The 23,833-nt window shown below is 36.1% G+C and overlaps 3 protein-coding genes across 3 annotated transcripts; all 3 read left to right on the forward strand.

Annotated features, from left to right (window-relative positions):
• Nucleotides 1-457: 457 nt before the first annotated feature.
• LOC144436494 (protein downstream neighbor of son homolog) lies at nt 458-17,104 on the forward strand. Its single transcript, XM_078125300.1, has 10 exons — nt 458-715; nt 1,590-1,703; nt 3,084-3,260; nt 4,727-4,848; nt 5,643-5,693; nt 6,151-6,329; nt 7,356-7,482; nt 8,090-8,227; nt 15,795-15,987; nt 16,581-17,104. Exons 1-10 carry the CDS (start codon nt 458-460, stop codon nt 16,929-16,931), a joined length of 1,710 nt encoding a protein of 569 aa, XP_077981426.1. The 3' UTR covers nt 16,932-17,104.
• LOC144436088 (E3 ubiquitin-protein ligase TRIM45-like) lies at nt 10,143-12,422 on the forward strand. Its single transcript, XM_078124769.1, has 2 exons — nt 10,143-10,957; nt 11,000-12,422. The coding sequence occupies exons 1-2, from the start codon at nt 10,143-10,145 to the stop codon at nt 12,420-12,422; spliced, it is 2,238 nt and encodes a 745-aa protein (XP_077980895.1).
• A 2,380-nt stretch (nt 17,105-19,484) lies between the features above and the next one.
• Nucleotides 19,485-23,498, forward strand: LOC144436411 (E3 ubiquitin-protein ligase TRIM45-like). The gene has a single exon (XM_078125208.1). The coding sequence runs from the start codon at nt 19,485-19,487 to the stop codon at nt 21,792-21,794; it is 2,310 nt and encodes a 769-aa protein (XP_077981334.1). The 3' UTR covers nt 21,795-23,498.
• Nucleotides 23,499-23,833: the final 335 nt, after the last annotated feature.

Genomic DNA, 23,833 nt, shown 5'->3' on the forward strand with positions numbered 1-23,833 from the left:
CAGAACCAAGTGCCCCCCCCCCCTTGATCCCCCTCCCCATATGGCTTTCTGTAAAATGCTAACTTGAGATGATCTCCTTGTTGACAGGGTGCCAAGGTATATGGGTGTTTTTTTCTTCAAATTTTATACCAGAACCCCCCCCCCCCCCCTAAAAAAAAATAAGTAAATAAACAATTTTTTTAAATAAAAAATAAAAATTATGTGAATGTAAATTTGTGATATAGGGCATTTCAATACTACATTTATGAACCTAGCTTAAGTTACTTATGAACATAAATTTTCTTTATCTTTGTTATTAACAGATATAAGTGTGTTTGAAAATCAAGAATCGTGAAAACATTCAAATACTACTTTACATGTGATAAAACTTAAAAGGACAAAAACAATGGCAGACATTCAAGGTAGCGTTGCAAAGTCACCAGAAGGAAAATGGCAACGACCTTCAGACGTTATGAAAATGAGAAGAAGAAAGAAAGGTGGACAAGTAAAGAATGAAGATACCTCAGTTTTAAAACACAATCAGAAATATAACAGTTTTGGGTCTGGAGACAGGAGAGGAGGGAAACGAAGGAATCCGTTCAGTTTTCAGAGTATGTCAAAAAGACCCAGCAGTACAAGATCAATGGATGATAATGAAAGTGTGGATGAACCTACAAATATTCCAAGTGATGGATCAAATAGATTAATGACAATGCTAGATCTATCTTTTGACAAGGTAAAGTAGATTTTGAAATCAGAATTCAGTACTTGAGGAATAGAGCAGCAGTGTTGCAGCCAGAGGGGGTTTCTGGGTCATTTGACACACATTTTTTTGACCTGACCCACACTTTTGGAAGTGACAGGTCATAGATGACCCACACTAAAATTGTATGCAAATATGTTTAGCAACATGACCACGCCTATAGCAACAGCCAAATGATCGTGTATATTGCATAGATAACAACAGGGTTGGATAGGCAACTGCATAATCATTCAGCAAATATCTAGCATGGATCAGCATGTGGGTAAATATTTTGAAAAACTGTACAGTTGTGCTACAATGATATTGGCACTTTTTTTGTAATGTCCCCCAAAAATTGTATGATGACCCAGAAAAATGAAAGTTTCGGGACACTATGTCCCACTCTTTGAAAAGGCTGGCTGCAACACTGGAGCAGTGATGAGAATTAAAACAACAAAAGAAGTGATTTATAAATGAAGTGAGTGAACGCTAAGTAAGTACAAGTAATCATCATGTCTTGCCCAACCAGAGAACTTCCTTGTCTGTGGCCCAACATACTGTACAAGTACATTTAAAAAACACACACACAAAAAAAAACAACTATGCAGCTGTGTTCATGGTGCAAACACCTACTGTAGTGTGGTATTGTAATGTAGGTTTTAAGTTCATTGCCACATGTTGGTACATATATACATGTATGTTAGTCTGTTACTCTAATACAAATATATGTCCTTACTGTAATACATTGTTAGTAGTACATTGTTCATATGTGGGGGTGGGGGGGGGGGGTGGTATGCTTGTTTTGTCTCAGTCGCAAAGTAAGTCTGTGACCTTTCTGACAATGTTGATCCTATTACGTTGATTTCAGAACATGGATGAAGTGTTCCACAATGACGATATAGAACAGTGCTTGGAAAATGAGGTGAGGAGAAACACAGTGAAAGAAGACACAGAGTCCGTCCCAAAACAACCTGAAGTACCAGTAAGTACAGTTGTTCATTTAGTGTTTTCAAATGATATCAGAAATTTACAAGTCAACTTTCATTTGTAATTCACTAATGGAAGCTATAGAATGGATTTTTAAAGGCGTGCAAAGGTGAGGCTCACTTTTATTTAAGAAGGATTTTATTATGAGACCAAAAAAAGGGCACTTTCACCAATTCTACATCAAGCCACATCTCTACGATATGGTTACAAAATGGAAGTGACCTGTACATTTGTACACTGGAATGAGGAATTCTGGGAAACACAAAGTTAGGAGCTATATGTGTAACCTTTGTAGATGGAGCTGGCGACCCTTGTGGTTGTCATGAGCGCCTTGACATGCCAATCTTCAGAAATCAGCTTTTCTGCATGAGTAACAAATCCCAGTCTGATCACGTTTTGTCTAAAATTGTACGTACCATGTATAAATATCAACTTTCTGTAACAATGCACACATTCCCAAGACATTCACACGTCCACACATACCAAATTTATTACCAAAATCACCAGCTGCTCATTGTTGTCATGGATTTTCATAGATTTGATGTGTAGATGAAGTTAGAGGGCCTGTTATACCCCTGTCTCACTTTTAATCGTTACCCTGACAAACAATTCAGTTTCAAGAAGTGTTAAGCTTCTAACTTTTGTTTCCTTGATGCTTGTAATCAGTAAAGTAGGTCTTTTCTTAGTCAGCTTTTTCATTTGTTATATCTCTATTTCAGAGAAGTGCTGCTGATATGATTTTTCTGGGTTTCACACCTACATGTACATGTAAGCGTAAAGAAATGAAACAGGATAAAAATAGTTTCACCTTTCTTCCTCTTTAAAAATCTTCTTTTTTTTTACTTTACAATGTAGTGTAAAATTAATATTATTACATTCCTACAAGGAACACCAACAAAATACTCTGCATGCAATCAGAGTCATTGCACCATTACTAGACCTGTTGATGGTTTCAAGATATATCCTGTGTTTCCCCATACAATGCCATGTATTGTGTACGTGCAGTGGGTTTGCACATGTTACTCAGGGGGTGTGGTTGTCACCTGACCGTACCCTGGTTCCCCCGTAAAATCCCTCTCTGTCAATGATAGCGTTTGGTCTTTGTTGGATAAAGTCACTCATAATCAAAGAGGTCAACATGTGTTTCCATCATTTCCTGATGAAAATGTAATTTCAAATGTAATAAAGATAAAACAAGACTAAACATAATGAACAACATTGTCTCACGCAATGCATCTTGGTACCATAAAATTGACTATTAAATCTAAGATAGGGAAGGGAACTGTGTAGAGTTATACTTATTTTGAACTACTACCTATTGCCACCGATATCTAACAATCGAAATATTTGCTTTCTTATTTCCTCTTATCTACAGACAAAGACAGCAAACACAAGTTCAAAGTGTCCTGTTGATTGGAGTTTAAAATCCAGAGTTCGATTCCTGTCACCAAAGACCTTCCAGTGGTGTAATAATTTGAAAACTATGGAGGAGTGTATTGGTCTTAAAAATTTTGTCACTTGTCAATCCCAGAAAAAATGTCATGATATTTCGGTAAGTAATCGTTTGATCAGATCAAGGAATTATTTTGAATTGCAATAAATACTTTGCCTGTAGTAATCTAGTATAATAATGTCTTTAATCATAAATAAGTAGTCGTTTTCAAAATATCTGAACGTAATTGAGATTTCAACCTGTTACTGTACCGCTTGTAGTATTTACAATGTCTAATTATTGTGTGTGTGTGTGTGTGTGTGTGTGTGTGTGTGCGTACAATTTACATGCATGTATATTTGAGCCTGTGTCTCTGTGTACATGCATGCATAATGTATATATACATGTGTATATGTATGTATGTATGTATGTATGTATGTATGTGTGTGTGTGTATGTATGTATGTACATTGTATGTATGTATGTATGTATGTATGTATGTATGTATGTATGTATGTATTTGTATGTATGTATGTATGTATGTATGTATGTATGTATGTATTTGTATGTATGTATGTATGTATGTATGTATGTATGTATGTATGTATGTATGTATGTATTTGTATGTATGTATGTATGTATGTATGTATGTATGTATGTATGTATATGTGTGTGTGTGTATGTATGTGTGTGTGTGTGTGTGTGTGTATGTATGTACATTGTATGTATGTATGTATGTATGTATGTATGTATGTATGTACATTGTATGTATCTATCACAGTCAGTGTGACTTGACAAAAGTTATCAGAAAAGATGAAAATCAAAATAGCAGACATAAAGTAAAGGCATGATACTCAAAGTAGAGTATACCAATAGAATTTAAAATGTGAATAGATAAATCGGTTAATTGTACCAAATATCATGAAAACATATATCATGAATCGATGTGCTACATTTGATTGACATTTATATAACAATTGCTGTCATTAGCAAACAGGTATACAAATTTTTGAGAAAGATTTGAATATATAGTCATCCCCACCAGCCCAGCTTTATGGATGTGTAAGATGTAGGTTTGGGTGTGTGGTGAGCGTTTTCACTTTATGCATGGTAATAAGGGAACTTGCAATCCAAACTGAGCATGCTCAGATGCAAAGGACTATGGGATTATCTGTATTTACCTAATACCTAATCTGGAGCTATCGATAAAAATAAACCTCCTATAATGCCATTAATGGTCAGAGTAACCATCACTGGAATTATATGTGCTTACAAACAATGTAACAATATTATTGACAATACTGATGGCTTCATATTTATCATCACATTTCCCATGATGCATCATTCAAGATGGTAGGTTTACAAGTTCACTATTGTATACTCCTCACAGAGTTGATGACATGTAAATTGTAATGTTATTATTCCAGGAACAATAGTTGTAAAACACTCTGAGCACAGTATGGGTGAAAGTTAAATTGTTATCATTAGATTTATCCTTTCAGTCTTATCGGTATGCCTCTAGATAGCCAAAAAAAAACCCATGAGCTATAGGTGGTATGTTATCTTACTTTTCATTATTCCCTATAGGATGTACAGAATTGTACGGATAGCAGAGCAGAATCTCACCAGTGTATGTTAACATGGATACATCCAAGCATTCCCTGGATCAAACTGTTTCCGAGGATTTCAACTGAATTCAAACAACAAAGGTAAATCTGTAACCATGTAGCTTACACTTAAATCTGTAATAAGTAATTAGAAAATTATGTATTGTGAAACTAGAATAAACATGATGTTGTTAGAGGCAGTATGGGGGGGGGGAGTTGTTAGGGGTGTCTTGGAGGGGGTAGAGTTGTTAGGGGTGTCTTGGGTGGGGGTGGGTTTAGAGATGTCAAACAAATAGGTGAACTTCATTGATTTGATATTATTTGATGTACTTGTTCTTTTATTGTATTTGATGACTATTAAAACAATCATCACAAAATAATGTCGATAATATGATCCTGACCGATTGATAGGAACAATGTACCATTACAAAAGGTTTTAATAGATATAAGTTTAGAATGTATTTATGCAAAAGAGAAAAAATAGTACAAAACAGGAAACTGACAGAAAAAAAGGAAAGAAAGGGGGATGGGTCACATCGTTATAAAAGTTACAATGTGACCAGGTGTACTGCAGTACTGCTGTCAGTATGATATCCATTGAGATCACATTGTACGGTCAAATTGTTCTACTGTGTTGTTGGTTGTGGATGGCCTACTCAACTTGTTAATTTTGGTTTGAAAGGGATCTATCTTAGACAGTTGACACCCTAGGTTACTGGAAATTTGAACCAAAAATGTCCAGATTGAAATTGAGAATTCCTTAGTTGGTGAAAAAAGTAGTGATTGTGATAATCTACATTGTCATCTTTATGTTATGATTTAGGATGTCAAGTGTTTTATATCATATAGTAAACATTTGTCTAACCTTCAAGTTCTTTTCGTTGATTCTTTCATAGCAAAACATTTTCGGTGACTCCAGAGATACAGGATTCTCTCACATCTGACTGGTGAGTTAGTTAATTACAAAGTCGTGTATTTTGTATATAGATGAGTAACGTATGGGTGGAAGGATGAGAATTGGAATGAAGTGATGTGAGAGGATGTGGGAACATAAATAAGTTTGACTATTTTTGAACAGTTTGTACAAGGAGAAGTGAAAATACATGTATGTCGACTATACACAGTCTGGCACTCATCAGTAATGGGGATCTTTTATCAATATACATGTAAATATAAATTATATGTCCAGTATTTATCCAAACAGAAACTGTCCATCAAAAATACAAGTGTGTGGTTTTTTTTTTGGTTTTTTGGGGGTTTTTTTTGGGGGGGAGGGGGGGGGGAGGCGTGGGGGCATATGTGTGTGTATGCACTGATATCAGTAATCACTGTTATCTTACCACCAAAATGATATATAATGTATACTTAACGTTGAAATTATAATTTCCATTATTTCATGTACAGGTCTGAGAGTTTTCACTCTGTATTTCACATGGTGAGAAGCAAACAGTGTGCATTCTTCTATATGTGTACATACCAGTATACTATCTTATTTAGAGCTGCTGGTATAGCAGGTAATCCAAACATGACAGCTTTGATTACGCCGACAACTAAAGGTCTGAGAGAAGCTCTGAAAAATGAAGGTATGTATATGTACCGTACTAGTGTATTGATATATCAGTGTAATGGGGATAAGATTGAATGGTGAATGTTATAGTCAAGGATAAGTGACAACCAAGACTGAAATGTGTAATATTTCAACAAAATGACTATGGCATCAATGCTCACATTAATGCTCACACAAGGACAGTCAATGCATACATAAACAGACAGACAAATTGTACAAGGTTCAACAAAGCTGTGGACACTATATATCACAGACACACTCATCAATATCTTCTGTTCTACTAATACACAAGTACACGCTGCATACATGTACACAGAAAAACAGGCAGGCTGGGGCAAATCACACACACACACACACACTGGACACTATATACCATAGACACACTCATCAATATCTTCTGTTCTACTAATACACAAGTACATGCTGCATACATGTACACAGAAAAACAGGCAGGCTTGGGCAAATCACACACACACACACACCACACACACACACACACAAGCGTATATAATTTTTTGTTCTGCTCACAGCGACATTCAACGCATTCCAAACTATTTCTAATTCTCAATATCTAGAGCTACATGTGATACATCTGAAATACACCATGCAGGTTGGTTGTATATACCAATACACAAATCACATCTGGATCAGTGGATACCCTCAAGGAATCCATACAGTGCAACTAAATGTTTCACCCTAGCTCTTCTTTCGTTGATTATTTACTAGTATTGGTTCCTTCAACATATTGATTCTGATTTTGAATCTGACATGCCTTAGAACTTAATAAAAGTGTACATCTTGTTGATATTAAGTGTTTTTTCAATAATATTTTCACATACATTTATGTGTGGTGAGTCTTATCAAAGGTACACATAGCTACCTATGAAAGTAATCAAGAGATTAATAGTAATACCTCCAAACATGTATAAACTCAGTCCATACATCTTTATTTGAACATTTCAATGACAACACTGCTGTTATCTCAACACTTTTACTATAATGTAGACATCTAACATCTGCACTGTGTAAACTATGTTTACAGGAATTGAATTTGAGATGCCATTGTCATCGGCAAACAGTCCTCATCAGGGAGACAGAAAAAAGAATACTGCAATGAATACAACATCAGATTTATGTCAGACTGGGAAGGAATCTAACAATAAAGCATTGTGAGTATATTAAGATATTCTTTGTACTGCTGTCAGAGTCTGAAAACCAAATGAATTCATATTTTTTATGGCCTAGATATGGGTTTTGTGGACTGAGATTGTATGGCTGGAAGAGCCTCACTTTCGGAGTACCATTCTCTTTACCACCCAGTATATTGATGAGCGTGCCTCTTGTAGTATTTCAGTAAAAGTGTTCCAGGGGTCAATACAACTTTATAGTTATTGCATGGGTTCTGTGAGCATGCTCTACCGGTACATTGAATTACAACATGTACATTTGAAGTGATACTGGGTGTATGATACATGTAACTCAATTTATTCTAGCACCAAAGATAGAAATTATGATGGTCTAACATGCATACAAAGGCAGAGATACTCAATCTGTGATAATGTACAAATAAAACCATATACTTACACACCATACACACAAGTTTACCTGCCCTAGGTACATGCATTATTATATTTCAGAATCAATGTACAGCATTAAGAGTTAGAAATGTGTCAATGGTATTGTAACAAAACTGACCACAAAAACTGTCCCATTAGCAACTTTTGCAGATTTTTTATTGATTTGTAGATAAAATTTCATGTACTTTTGTTACCATAGAGACAATGATAGCGACAATGAATCAGACGATGAAACAGAAGAAGACCAACCAGATGATTTGGATGATGGGTCGTCATGGTTACAAAGTATAGGATTGAACCAGAAGGTTTCATCATTAGATTCCCATAAAGTGAAAGTGTATCCTTTAATGATTGATGTATTAATATCTTTGGTGATGTTATTGGTGTCATTTGACAGCAGAACAAATTAAAAAGTTATTAAGAATTTGTGCATTGTTTCTGGCCAAAGACCATTTGTGAAATATTTAGGTGAGTAGGGGAAAGGTGAGAGTCCAAAATCCCCTTACATGACTGGACGCTATGCTAATTACAAGCAAGTATAGATTATCTTGAGAGTCCAAAATCCCTTACTTAACTGGACTCTATGCTAATTACAAGCAAGTATAGACTATCTTGAGAGTCCAAAGATACAATTTATACTGTGTCAACAGCTGCAATAATCAAGTACAAAATGGCATATTCATAAAATGAATTGGGATTTAAGAAATCTTGATTTAAATGTAAAGTTATGTATAACTGTGAAACAATCCAATTGTTATTTGGGTGATTTTATAACTGAAAGTCTGAAATTACATTACTGAAACTCTACAAGACTATAAACTAAGTATACATAATGATATTATTGGACCAACGCTTGTGTACTATGTTTCTGATTACTCCAGTGGAGTCAAGATGGTCACATGATTATAGTGGCTAGCTCAGAGTCTATACATGTAAGTTTGAGCCTCACTGCTGTCATTTGTTTCTGAGTGACTAAAGTCCTTGGGCAAGATTTGAACCCCAGTTGTGTGCCAGTCAACCCAGCTGTATAATTGAGGACCTGGTAGGATAGAGGTTGTAATGTGAATACTTTAATCATGTGTACTTGTGGAGGCTGTAATTGATTGTATCATGCTCCCCAGGGAGTTGGGGATGTGCCATTATGGGTCTGTGACAAGGGTAAAGTGCCTTGCGCATAGTGTAGGAAGTACTATATAAGAAAGGGGTAAATAATTATTGTAAAACATTTTGTGCTGTATTGTGTTGGTCAAAACTAACATTATAGTTTGATGTGTTGGTACAATGATACCAGTCAACTGCCAGCTAGCTAATCCAAACTATATAACTGAATTCACAGTAAACAGTAACCAAACTATGTTATCATTTTTGTCAGTCTGAATGGCGCGTCTATGAACACATTCCATAACCTTTGACCTGGCCTATTTACAAGTTGTAGGTCAAACACTGGGTCACACTTATTCAGCAGAAAAGTTACAGGTGTGGTTCCCAGAGAGTTTAACAGTCATAGTGTACTAATAATGTAGGAAATGTATATAAAAAACCCACTGATTCATTGAAAACATGAATACACAAGTAACTTTACTACTTACATAAATCATGAAATTAAAGGCCAGGAGCCATGAGCATGACCTAGGGTTATCCTTTGGGCTAGGTCAACTTTTCTATATCTTTGTCAGATAATTCTTTTTCACATCTAATGTTTGAATACTTTTTCAGAGTAGGCCTTTAACAGAAATTATGAAATGTTCTGTGTAGATGACATACACGTAGACACAGTGATAGAGAGACTGTGATGTAGAGAATGGGGAGGCAAGCAAATATATGTTACAGCCCATAATATATAAACCACTTGTAAAATTCAGAAATGTCTACTACATATTAAATATCCAAATTTTCCATTGCAATCGTCGTTTCATTTCAAATTTGCTTTGTGGGAAAAAAAGAATGTAATTTGAAATAATTCACTGTTTGGAAAGCAAAAAACATTGATTTAATTGTGAGCATTCATAACTTTGATGTGAAACAGTAACACAAGAAAATAAAAGAATTTATACTATTAGATTTTATCATAACCTTGAATCTTGATTTAGGAGATACCATAAGTGTTAGGGTTCCCTAGCTTAATCACAAATATGTATGTTTCCATGGTAATGCCCACAGACTAGTATGTAATTAATAACTTAAGGAATCCTATATCATATGATAAATGTACCAATCCAGTACAGGAACTCATATTCTAGTTGGCTGTCGTCATGGCGGCTGCCTCTGGAGGTACACCAGAAGAAATTTTGAATAGAATTGGAGAAGATTGCCTGTCTTGTTCAATTTGTTTGGAGCAATACAAAGTACCTAAACTTCTACCATGTCATCATACATTCTGTCTGCACTGTTTGGAGACACTTGTCAAGAAAAAAGGAGTCTTAAACTGTCCAACATGTCAGCAGGAAGTGGATCTACCCTCTGGTGGAGTTGCTGCATTGAAGAACAACTTTTTCATGAACACACTACTGGAGGTGGTTGAGAAAAGAACAGAAGAGGCAAAGAAAACACAACATAAATGTGAGTGGTGTGAAGAAAATGATGCTACACATTTTTGCAGAGATTGTGAGCAGTATTTCTGTGATGGTTGTGTCAAGCCAGTACATCAGAAACTGAAACGTGCAAGCTCACATACAGTACTTTCTGTAGAAGAACATGAAAAGACAAAGTTTGCTATGCAGTCAGCCATTTTGTCCACTGAACGTTGTAAAGGTCATCCTGCAAATGAGGTCAAATATTTCTGTGATACGTGTCAAGTACCAATCTGTTCAGAGTGTACAATTATAGATCACCGTATTCCAGACCACAGTCATAGATATCTACAAATAGTGGCTGATGAGAGTTCCAAAGAGCTGTCAAAAATGGTGGAAAAATTGAAAGTGAAAGCTAAGCAGACAGATGAAAGTAAAATGGCAGTTGTAGGTTTGTGTAAAAAAGTGAAAGACCAATTTGAAGTAGAGGATGGTAAAGTAACCAAGCATGAAGAAACTTGCATAAAGATTTTGGAGTCAAGTGTTAAAGAAATCAAGTCTCAGATTGGAAAAGTTAAAGAACAAAGATGCACATTGAGAGAAGGGTTGAAGACAGACTGCCATCTACAGGTCAAACAATTAGAAATGCAGATTGTTGATTTAGAATTCAAATATGAAAACATTATCAGTACATCTGGATATGTAGAGGCATTAGTTAACCATGGCAGTGCAGCTCAATTGGTGTCCAGTAAATCTAAGCTCATACAACGTATTGAAGAGTTGGCTGCCATGGAAACCAAACCAGATATCAGACAGGAAGTGGTCACATTCAAACCTTCTGATGATGTCACTACAGATGGAATGCTGGGAGTTCTGAGATATGATGTATGCCCACATCTGTGTACAGTTGACAACATTCCAAAGAGACTAGTAAAAGGTGAATCTGTCAAGTTACTGATAACAACTAAAGACAGCAGTGGTAAGACAGTCATACCAAACCAAGAAGTGAAAGTGAAAGTAAGAAAACCAGATGGATCAGAAGAAGACATCCCAGTAACTGACAACAAAGATGGTACACACACTGGGATGATACATGGTGAAATGGATGGTAAATATCAAGTTACCATGGTGATAGAAGACCAACCAATACCAGGATCACCATTACAGATACCTGTCATGAAAGGATTGGTGAAAACTATCGGCAAACATGGAAGTAATCAAGGCGAGTTCAGTAAGCCCTTCAGTGCCACCTTAAACCGACATGGAGACATGGTGGTAGCTGATACAACGAATGCAAGAATTCAATTTATTGACATTCTTGGGAAATTTAAGAAAGTGTTGAAATTTACACAGTTCAAGAAGAGATTCTGCCCACTTGATGTAGCAATATCAGCTGAAGATGAATACTTTATGACAGATAATGGTAACAAACTAATAGTGGTTAGTGACGAAGATGGAAATGTTGTCAGATGCTTTGGACAAAATGAACTGAAGCATCCCAGAGGCATCTGTATTAGTCCTCTAGATGGTACTGTCTATGTCACTGACTGGGATGGAACCTGTGGGGATAGGACAGACAAGGAAGATAGTCACTGTGTAAGAAAATACAGACAGAATGGAGATTACATCAACTCCTTTGGCAAGTATGGTGAATTCAAAGGACCCTACTTCATGTACATTGACAGTCAAGGAATCTTGTATGTAACTGACTTTGATAATCACTGTGTCCAGGTCTTCAGTGCCGATGACCAATTCTGGTACAAGTTTGGCATTCCAGGTCAAAGTGAAGGTCAGCTGTATTATCCACGTGGAATAGTGATGGACAAGAACAGTTATCTGTATGTGGGTGATAGCAAAGACCGTGTACTGAAATTTGACATGAGTGGAAGATTCATCTGTCATGTTGATAGAGCTGAAGATGGGTTAAATTCCCCTGCTGGTCTAGTATTAACTGAAGATGTACCAGTCAAACTAGTTGTGGTTGATAAAGGCAATCATTGTCTGAAAGTATTTGTACTGTAAGACCTGGCATGTAGATAACTCGGTGTACTTGCTGATGTGTAAAAACCACAACAACAGAGAAGAGAATTATGCTAAACTTTCCAAAGATTTCCATTGCATGTAACAATCTAATAATCTGATGTAGGAATAAGGCATGACTTGCTTTTATTAGCTTTGTTTCCATCATATATTTCTGTTTGTTTTCGATGTCACTGTTCCAGGAGTGATCGCTATCTTCCAATGAGGGTGTGTGTTCCTGGAACAACAAAATTGAAAACAAACACCAATATATGAAGGAAATAGAGATATTAAAATCAGTCTTGCCTTATTCTTACATCAGATTTTAATCAGATTGAGAATGTACCACAATTTTGATGGGGATTAAAAATGAAATACTTGGGGAACTCACGGTAGATTTTACCTACTTCCTAACCGTAACAAAAAACAGTGGTAGTATTGTAACTAACATAGAAGTTATCAACATATGCATATACATGTACAATGTGTATTGTATAAGTCTACATACAGAATGTACACGTACAAAAAAACATCACTAGATAGTGTGATTTGATATGTTTCTGATGAAACAAATATATGTACCATTATTAGGTGGTTATGTTTCCACTGGAATCATGTGACAAAAGATTTCAACCTAGACAGGGAAAAGTCACTTTCAAGTTTTACACATCTGGGATTCCATTCGTTTGTCACATGATGCCAGTGATGAGTCATGTGACCAACCCAGGACACCAGATTGGTGAACAAGTCCACATAACAGTATGGATGAAAGATTCAGTTTTTACTTTAGCTAAATATCAATTGTGTGTAGTGTTTCAAAAAGTTTATATTTCTTTATTGATGATTTATAGTACATCAATCAATCAATCAATAAATCAATCAATCAATCAATCAATCTTTATTGTATAACAACATGCCATAGCAAGCATGGTAAAGCATACAAAAATAACATACAGAAATAAAGTGAACACAATACAGTCATTTAGCCAACTGCTGGAGAACTCTTTACATCAACAAGAAATTTCCCAAGAGGAAGTTTATCATCCAAGATCAAAATGTGCAAAATTTTGCTTTTATCATTTGAGCAATGAAAAATTGAATTATTTAATGACAAAGAAGAAAAAAGTGCCTTTCTTTCATTCATATATTGAGAACAAAGAATTAAATAATGAAATACTATCAAGACTATCTTGAAGTTCATATTTTAATGAAGTGACATATCATCACTGACAAACATTCACAGAACAACTTTTCAAAGTCAAAGTACTTTTTAAATGAAGAATTCTAAAATTAGAAGAAAGTACATTTTAACAATTCATGTAATTTCTTGATTAGTCAACTAAAACACATCAAATAAAATCCTTAAGATGAATATGATAAAATTGAGAGAGAAAATGTTCAGTTATAATCCATTGTATTGCTGACACAGACCTGACACTGTGGTATGGCATGGTCTGTACAGGACCTGGTGAAGGGGGAAATGTTATTGCTGTGTAGTAGATGGATAGAATTGTTTGGGTTTTTTTTGTAAATTTTGTAAGCAGTATACAAACTGGTCACAAGGGGTAGAATGATTTACAAATAAAGTTGATTATTTTCAATGATACAATGCATGTAGAGACAAGTAAATATCAAGATAGTGACATACCAAGATAAGATATTATATGTACATGTCAATACTGTTACAGTAGTAGTCTGGAGAATAACAGAGATTCCAGGCTAGTCAGTACTGTAGTAGTCTGGAGAATAGTAGAGATTCCAGGCTAGTCAGTATTGTAGTAGTCTGGAGAATAGTAGAGATTCCATGCTAGTCAGTACTGTAGTAGTCTGGGGAATAGTAGAGATTCCAGGCTAGTCAGTACTGTAGTAGTCTGGAGAATAGTAGAGATTCCAGGCTAGTCAGTACTGTAGTAGTATGGGGAATAGTAGAGATTCCAGGCTAGTCAGTACTGTAGTAGTCTGGAGAATAGTAGAGATTCCAGGCTAGTCAGTACTGTAGTAGTCTGGAGAATAGTAGAGATCCCAGGCTAGTCAGTACTGTAGTAGTCTGGAGAATAGTGGAGTTTCCAGGCTAGTCAGTATTGTAGTAGTCTGGAGAATAGTAGAGATTCCAGGCTAGTCAGTACTGTAGTAGTCTGGAGAATAGTAGAGATTCCAGGCTAGTCAGTACTGTAGTAGTCTGGAGAATAGTAGAGATTCCAGGCTAGTTAGTACTGTAGTAGTCTGGAGAATAGCAGAGATTCCAGGCTAGTCAGTACTGTAGTAGTCTGGAGAATAGTAGAGATTCCAGGCTAGTCAGTACTGTAGTAGTCTGGAGAATAGTAGAGATCCCAGGCTAGTCAGTACTGTAGTAGTCTGGAGAATAGCAGAGATTCCAGGCTAGTTAGTACTGTAGTAGTCTGGAGAATAGCAGAGATTCCAGGCTAGTCAGTACTGTAGTAGTCTGGAGAATAGTAGAGATCCCAGGCTAGTCAGTACTGTAGTAGTCTGGAGAATAGTAGAGATTCCAGGCTAGTCAGTACTGTAGTAGTCTGGAGTAGAGTAGAGATTCCAGGCTAGTGAGTACTGTAGTAGTCTGGAGAATAGTAGAGATTCCAGGCTAGTCAGTACTGTAGTAGTCTGGAGTAGAGTAGAGATTCCAGGCTAGTCAGTACTATAGTAGCCTGGAGTAGAGTAGAGATTCCATGCTAGTCAGTACTGTAGTAGTCTGGAGAATAGTAGAGATCCCAGGCTAGTCAGTACTGTAGTAGTCTGGAGAATAGTAGAGATTCCAGGCTAGTCAGTACTGTAGTAGTCTGGAGTAGAGTAGAGATTCCAGGCTAGTCAGTACTGTAGTAGTCTGGAGAATAGTAGAGATTCCAGGCTAGTCAGTACTGTAGTAGTCTGGAGTAGAGTAGAGATTCCAGGCTAGTCAGTACTGTAGTAGTCTGGAGTAGAGTAGAGATTCCAGGCTAGTCAGTACTGTAGTAGTCTGGAAAAAAGTAGAGATTCCAGGCTAGTCAGTACTGTAGTAGTCTGGAGAATAGTAGAGATTCCAGGCTAGTCAGTACTGTAGTAGTCTGGAGAATTGTAGCGATTCCAGGCTAGTCAGTACTGTAGTAGTCTGGAGAATAGTAGAGATTCCAGGCTAGTCAGTACTGTAGTAGTCTGGAGAATAGTAGAGATTCCAGGCTAGTCAGTACTGTAGTAGTCACTAGAAAAGTTTTGTATAGCACTTTTCCACTCTGTATCGTAATTGAGCACTTCCGGATTATTACCCCTGGCATGTATATATTGTGGTATAAGTCTTCTATCATATCAGGTCCCCAATACAGTCATAGTATATGCCCCCCCCCCCCCCTTCATATAACTGTTGTTATCCTTAACTGTACCTAGTCAGGACAAGGTAATCAAATCAGATCACTATAGTGAATCTATGGTTCAGATACAAGGTGTCTATACACAAGCACTCTTTAACTTCCTTCTTAATAGTAAAAGTACTATAGCATTATCAGGACCACAGTCTGGTATACCACCAACTATCCTATCACCAGTGGCCTTCCAAGGAGCTGCACTCAAGACACTCAAGGTATGAAGACATGTCTTATATTTACAAAACATACATTCACTTTGAACTACATTGTTGCTAATGGGGGGGGGGGGGGGGGGGGGTTGTGCAACACCTCAGTCAGAGGTGCAACTGGGGCACAACTTTGACACTGAATACCACCTTGAGAAATACAATTGTATTTAAAACTGTTTTCATAGATTTTAAAATAGGATCAAAATAGTCATTTAGTTCCAGAAACAATTTCCTAAATATATATATATATATGCACAGCTGCAGATTAATGAATGATGTGGTTGGGGGTGCTATACAGGTCTGTTAAAAGGTGATTTTTTTGATGGGTGAAGACATTTCTTAAGCCTGGAATAGGAACACATCTTTATTAACCCTATGTGTAAAAAATTTTGAGAAGAAGAAAAAAATACCAAATGGTTGATTTAACTGAATTGAAATACATATTATAGAAAGAAAATTTAAGGAAGGTTTTCAATATTTCCACAAAAGCGTAGAATCTCAGCTTGCACCACTTTAAATTCATGATTCTGCATAAAGTTGTATCTGCAAAATATTTTCCTGTAACTTGTAACTAATATATACACTATTCTTGATACTAGGTAAAACATGGAAAAGTGCATCAATACCAGGCTGGCAAATCACAAGTACTGAGTACTTTAGAAGTGACAGGACCTTTACTACCTACTAATATTGTCTACTTGTGTGAACTGTTTAAACAAACGCAGCAAGGTGACTTCAATATGATATGTAATGTACAAGATTGTACGATACCTTTCAATGCTGCACAAAGTGACAATGTCCAAGATGACGATGATGAGAGAACACATAAACTAAGTCAGTGTGGACTGTCTAAGGAAAGTATTGTGAATTTTATAGAAGGCAGTAATCATGGAAAGTATGCAATCAGAGAATTGAAATGTGAAAACAATATGTATAGTTGGAATCTCTGAAAATGAACTGGTGCTTGAAACGAACATGTATGGTGTTGAAATATAATTTATATACCGAGTATATAGTAGTAACTATGAGAATGAATTCAGTGTCTAAATATGCTGTGAAAATATAATTTAGCATATTGAGTTCTGATAGTCACAAGTGGTAACATAGTTTTCAATAAGCTAATCAGACACAACCTAAAGTTATAATTGTGATATTGTGACACAAAGTAATTGAGATATTAATTGTAAATGCTGTATTAAAATCAACAACAATGTATTCTGCAATTGTACTCTGTGATAACACTGGATGGGTCTCCCTATAGACTGAACCATCTTTTGGTGGCAAATAAACCAAGCAAGTGTATATTATATATAAGCTATCAGAGATGCTGCCTCCTAGTCTAGTTACTGTATGTGTCCATTTTTTTTACGATAACCATATCTCTCCATGTATAGTCAAACAGACAAATTCTACTGAAAGTCTGGCTAATCTCCTACTGGGGAATGGGTGAACAGACTTGCATGTCAGTAGTAATTCTATCATACACACTGACAGGTGGTTGTAATTGGTTGCTTGGTTCACTTTTTGGTCTACTCTGAAATGACTGATGCGTACTAGTTCTGCAGGGAAAATACTATTACTTTAGACTGTCGACAGTCGTGCGTGCCTTTTTTGCTACGTTTCATCTAAATCAAAGTCGTCACCTGACTCCGTAGCACTGAATACTAATGCATACTGATAGGAACTGCGATTGCTGTGAGTGTATCCGGCGCTCGCTAATCTGTACGCAGTTATAGTATCTCTCCAGATCGGGGCGAGACAACAACTAATTATAATGGCCAGCTCTGTGTTTGTACATGTAAGTAAGAGTCTCACTACTGTCATTTGTTTCTGAATGGCTAAAGTCCATGGGCAAGATTTGAACCCCAGCTGTGTGCCAGTAAACCCAGTTGTGAAATTGAGGACCTGGTAGGATAAAGGTTGTATTGTGAATGCTTTAATCGTGTGTGCTTATGGAGGCTATTATTGATTGTATGCTCCTCAGGGAGTTGAGGAAGTATTTAGGGGCCTAGGGTTGTTGTGCCACCATAGATCTGTGCCAGGTGTAATAATTGTAAAGCACTTTGAGCATAGTGTGGGCAAATTGCTTATAAAAAACATTGTTATTATAGTTGCATGTGTTCGTAATAGACTCCACCAGGGCTCAGCCGCCACCATTTAAAAAAAATAGAAATATTGTACCAAATGTCGCCACTTGTCAGAAAGGTAAGGTAGCTGATTGATCTTTGGTGCAAGACAAGACAATTAACGATACTGTGATTATCGTGAAAAGAAAAAGCTGTGCAACAGTAGATTGAGCACAGTGTATTGAACTAAACAAAACGATAATATGTCAATCATGAAGTAAATGGAAGCCTGGCCTTACAGCATGTGGCTGGCACAGAACTACACACATTGCATACAACTGTGTATGTAAGTTTACTGAACAATAGGAATGACTTTAGTTCAAACAATTGTATGTCAACATAATTTGCAATTTGTTTGTCATTTTTTCCCATATTAAAACAATAGTCTGTCTACTTAGATTTAATTAATTGAAAGTGAATACCAAATGTAAATCTTCAAATTTATAATTGAGATTTGCAATTCAAAACAGACAGCAGACACAGAACATTCCTCTAGTAACTGAACTATGAAATCAATAATTAGTTTGTCACTGTCAATGGTTTATTACCTGGAATGTACCATTGTATACATATACTAGTCAGTGACCTATGACCTGCATGTAAACTATACAATGAGAGGTCAAATCTGGGTCACATCTACTGTAATGTTCCATGTCTGGTACTCAGACTTTGTTATATACATAACAATGTAGTGACTCACTGTACATGTACACTCTGTGATCAATAGAAAATAGAAATAGAAAATATGTATAAATTGTATAGCTATATCTACATAGTGTAATGCTATAAATTCTGAAACTAACAAATTATGGACTTTTTCTGATTAGGTGACATACAAGTATAGAGATATTGATGTGTGGGGGCATTTTGTAAGTGAATATACATGATTGTATGTTACAGCCCATAATATCTAGACCACTTGTGAAATCAAGTGTCTACATGGAGATATAAAATGTCTAGATTTTCCAGTGAAGTTCTCTACTATTTACAACTGTTCCATTTCAAAGTTGCTTCACAGGAACAAAAGAATGTAAAAGTGAAATACTTCATTAACTGAACAACAACACCACTGATTTATTAGTCAACAATTCACACCTAACTTTTTTAACTTAGAACTGATTCCAGTATAAAGTTAAAAATGATACAACAAAGTTAAAGAATTTATAGAACTAGATCTTATCATGAACTTTGAATTTGACTTACTAGATACCAGGCCAGTTTTGGGGTTCCCTCTCTTAATTGTAAATGTGTAAGTTTCCATGGTAATGCTTGCACAGTTGCCTTGCTTGAACTATATAGTAATTATTCACCTGTCATAGCTTAGGGAGTCCTATGTCACATGATGCATATATACTCAGACTCTAGTAGGTTGCCATCATGGCGGCTGCCTCTGGAGGTACACCAGAAGAAATTCTGGATAAAATTGGAGAACACTGTCTCTCTTGTTCAATTTGTTTGGAGCAATACAAAGTACCTAAACTTCTACCATGTCATCATACATTCTGTCTGCACTGTTTAGAGTCACTTGTAAAGAAAAAAGGAGTCTTAAACTGTCCGACTTGTCAGCAGGAAGTAGATCTACCCTCTGGTGGAGTTGCTGCATTGAAGAACAACTTTTTTATGAACACACTACTGGAGGTGGTTGAGAAAAGAACTGAAGAAGCAAAGAAAACACAACACAAATGTGAGTTTTGTGAAGAAAATGATGCTACACATTTTTGCAGAGATTGTGAGCAGCACTTCTGTGATGGTTGTCTCACTTTATTTCACAAGAAAATGAAACGTGCTAGCTCACATACAGTACTGTCTGTAGAAGAACATGAAAAGACAAAGTTTGCTATGCAGTCAGCCATTTTGTCCACTATATGTTGTAAAGGTCATCCTGCAAATGAGGTCAAATATTTCTGTGATACGTGTCAAGTACCAATCTGTTCAGAGTGTACAATTATAGATCACCGTATTCCAGACCACAGCCATAGATATCTACAAACTGTGGCTGATGAGTGTTCCAAAGAATTGTCAAAAATGGTGGAGAAATTGAAAGTGAAAGCAAAGGAGGCAGATGAAAGTAAAATAACAGTTGTAAATTTATGCAAGAAAGTGAAAGATCAGTTTGAAGTAGAGGAATGTAAAGTGACCCAACAAAAGATGATCCATACCAAGGTTATTGAGACAGGTTTAAAGGAACTAGAGTCAAACATTGGAAGAATTGAAGAAGAGCATTACACATTGACAGAGGGGTTGAAAACAGACTGCCATCTACAGGTCAAACAATTAGAAACTCAGATTGCCGATTTAGAATTCAAATATGAAAACATTATCAGTACATCTGAATATGTAGAGGCATTAGTCAACCATGGCAGTGCAGCTCAACTGGTGTCCACTAAATCTAAGCTCATACAACGTATTGAAGAGTTGGCTGCCATGGAAACCAAACCAGATGTCAAACAGGAAGTGGTTACATTCAAATCTTCTGATGATGTCACTACAGATGGAATGCTGGGAGTTCTGAGATATGATGTATGTCCATCTCTGTGTACAGTTGACAACATTCCAAAGAGACTAGTGAAAGGTGAATCTGTCAAGTTACTGATAACAACTAAAGACAGCAGAGGTAAGACAGTCATACCAAACCAAGAAGTGAAAGTGAAAATAAGAAAACCAGATGGATCACAAGAAGACATCCCAGTAACTGACAACACAGATGGTACACACACTGTGATGATACATGGTGAAATGGATGGTAAATATCAAGTTACCATGGTGATAGAAGACCAACCAATACCAGGATCACCTTTACAGATACCTGTCATTAAAGGATTGGTGAAAACTATCGGCAAAGAAGGAAGTAATGCTGGAGATTTCAATAATCCTAGCAGTGTCACTTTGAACAGACATGGAGACATGGTGGTTGCTGATACAAAGAATCACAGAATTCAATTTATTGATATTCATGGGAAATGTAAGAAAATGTTGAAATTTACACAGTTGAAGAAGAGATTCTGTCCACTTGATGTAGCAATATCAGCTGAAGATGAATACTTTATGACAGATAATGGTAACAAACAAATAGTGGTAAGTGACGAAGATGGAAATGTTGTCAGATGCTTTGGACAAAATGAACTGAAGTATCCCAGAGGTATCTATATAAGTCCTCTAGATGGTACTGTCTATGTCACTGACTGGGATGGAACCTGTGGAGATAGGACAGACAAGGAAGATAGTCACTGTGTAAGAAAATACAGACAGAATGGGGATTACATCAACTCCTTTGGCAAGTATGGTGATGAGAATGGTGAATTCAAAGAACCCTACTTCATGTACATTGACAGTCAAGGAATCTTGTATGTAACTGACTTTGAGAATTGCCGTGTCCAGGTCTTCAATGCTTATGACAAATTCCTATACAAGTTTGGTAAAAAGTATTTCTGGTTCAGTACTGGCTTTTTCGGGAGAAACCCTGATCATCCATATGGAATAGTGATGGACAAGAACAGATATCTGTATATCAGTGATAGCAAATGCTGTGTACAGAAATTTGACATGAGTGGAAGATTCATCTGTCGTATTGATAGAGCGGAAGATGGGTTAAATTCCCCTGCTGGTCTAGTATTAACTGAAGATGTACCAGTCAAACTAGTTGTGGTTGATAAAGGCAATCATTGTCTGAAAGTATTTGTACTGTAAGACCTGGCATGTAGATAACTCGGTGTACTTGCTGATGTGTAAAAACCACAGCAACAGAGAAGAGAATTATGCTAAACTTTCCAAAGATTTCCATTGCATGTAACAATCTTAGACTAATAATCTGATGTAGGAATAAGGCATGACTTTCTTTTATTAGCTCTGTTTCCGTCATATAGTTCTGTTTGTTTTCAATGTCACTGTTCCAGGAGTGATCGCTATCTTCCAATGAGGGTGTGTGTTCCTGGAACAACAAAATTGAAAACAAACACCAATATATGAAGGAAATAGAGATATTAAAATCAGTCTAGCCTTATTCTTACATCAGATTTTAATCAGATTGAGAATGTACCACAATTTTGGTGGGGAACAAAAATGAAATACTTGGGGAAGTCATGGTAGATTTTACCTACTTCCTAACCTTAACAAAAAACAGTGGTAGTATTGTAACTAACATAGGAGTTATCAACATATGCATAATACATGTACAATGTGTATTGTATAAGTCTACATACAGAATGTACATGTACAAAAAAACATCACTGGACAGTGTGATGTGATGTGATATGATATGTTTCTAATGAAACAAATATATGTACCATTATTCCATTATTAGGTGGTTATGTTTCCACTGGAATCATGTGACAATAGATTTCAACCTAGACAGGGAGGGGCCACTTTCAACTTTTACACATCTGGGATTCCATTAGTTTGTCACATGATGCCAGTGATGAGTCATGTGACCAACCCAGGACACCAGATTGGTGAACAAGTCCACATAACAGTATGGATGAAAGATTCAGTTTTTACTTTAGCTAAATATCAATTGTGTGTAGTGTTTCAAAAAGTTTATATTTCTTTATTGATGATTTATAGTACATCAATCAATCAATCAATAAATCAATCAATCAATCAATCAATCAATCAATCAATCAATCTTTATTGTATAACAACATGCCATAGCAAGCATGGTAAAGTATACAAAAATAACATACAGAAATAAAGTGAACACAATACAGTCATTTAGCCAACTGCTGGAGAACTCTTTACATCAACAAGAAATTTCCCAAGAGGAAGTTTATCATCCAAGATCAAAATGTGCAAAATTTTGCTTTTATCATTTGAGAAATGAAAAATTGAATTATTTAATGACAAAGAAGAATTAAATGATGAAATACTATCAAGACTATCTTGAAGTTCATATTTTATGAAGTGACATTTCATCACTAACAAACATTCACAGAACAACTTTTCAAAGTCAAGGTACCTTTTAAATGAAGAATTCAGAAATAAAGTGAACACAATACAGTCATTTAGCCAACTGCTGGAGAACTCTTTACATCAACAAGAAATTTCCCAAGAGGAAGTTTATCATCCAAGATCAAAATGTGCAAGAACAACTTTTCAAAGTCAAGGTACCTTTTAAATGAAGAATTCTAAAATTACAAGCAAGTATGTTTTAACATGTAATTTCTTGATTAGTCAACTAAAACACATCAAATAAAATCCTTAGATGAATATGAAAAAATTGAGAGAGAAAATGTTCACAGTTATAATTCATTGTATTGCTGACACAGACCTGACACTGGTATGTCATGGTCTGTACAGGACCTGGTGAAGGGGGCAATGTTATTGCTGTGTAGTAGATGGATAGAATTGTTTTGTTTTGTTTTTATAAATTTTGTAAGCAGTATACAAACTGGTCAAAAGGGGTTGATTGATTTAAAAATAAAGTTGATTATTTTGAATGATACAATGCATGTAGAGAGAAGTAAATATCAAGAAAGTGACATACCAAGATAAGATCTTACATGTACATGTCAATACTGACAATTACTGTTACTTTAGTAGTCTAGCAGAAATAATGGATATCCCAGGCTAGTCAGTACTATAGTAGTCTGGAGAATAGTAGAGATTCCAGGCTAGTCAGTACTGTAGTAGTCTGGGGAATAGTAGAGATTCCAGGCTAGTCAGTACTGTAGTAGTCTGGGGAATAGTAGAGATTCCAGGCTAGTCAGTACTGTAGTAGTCTGGAGAATAGC

This window comes from Glandiceps talaboti, chromosome 6, assembly GCF_964340395.1.
Source record: "Glandiceps talaboti chromosome 6, keGlaTala1.1, whole genome shotgun sequence".
In the NCBI taxonomy this organism is placed as follows: domain Eukaryota; kingdom Metazoa; phylum Hemichordata; class Enteropneusta; family Spengelidae; genus Glandiceps; species Glandiceps talaboti.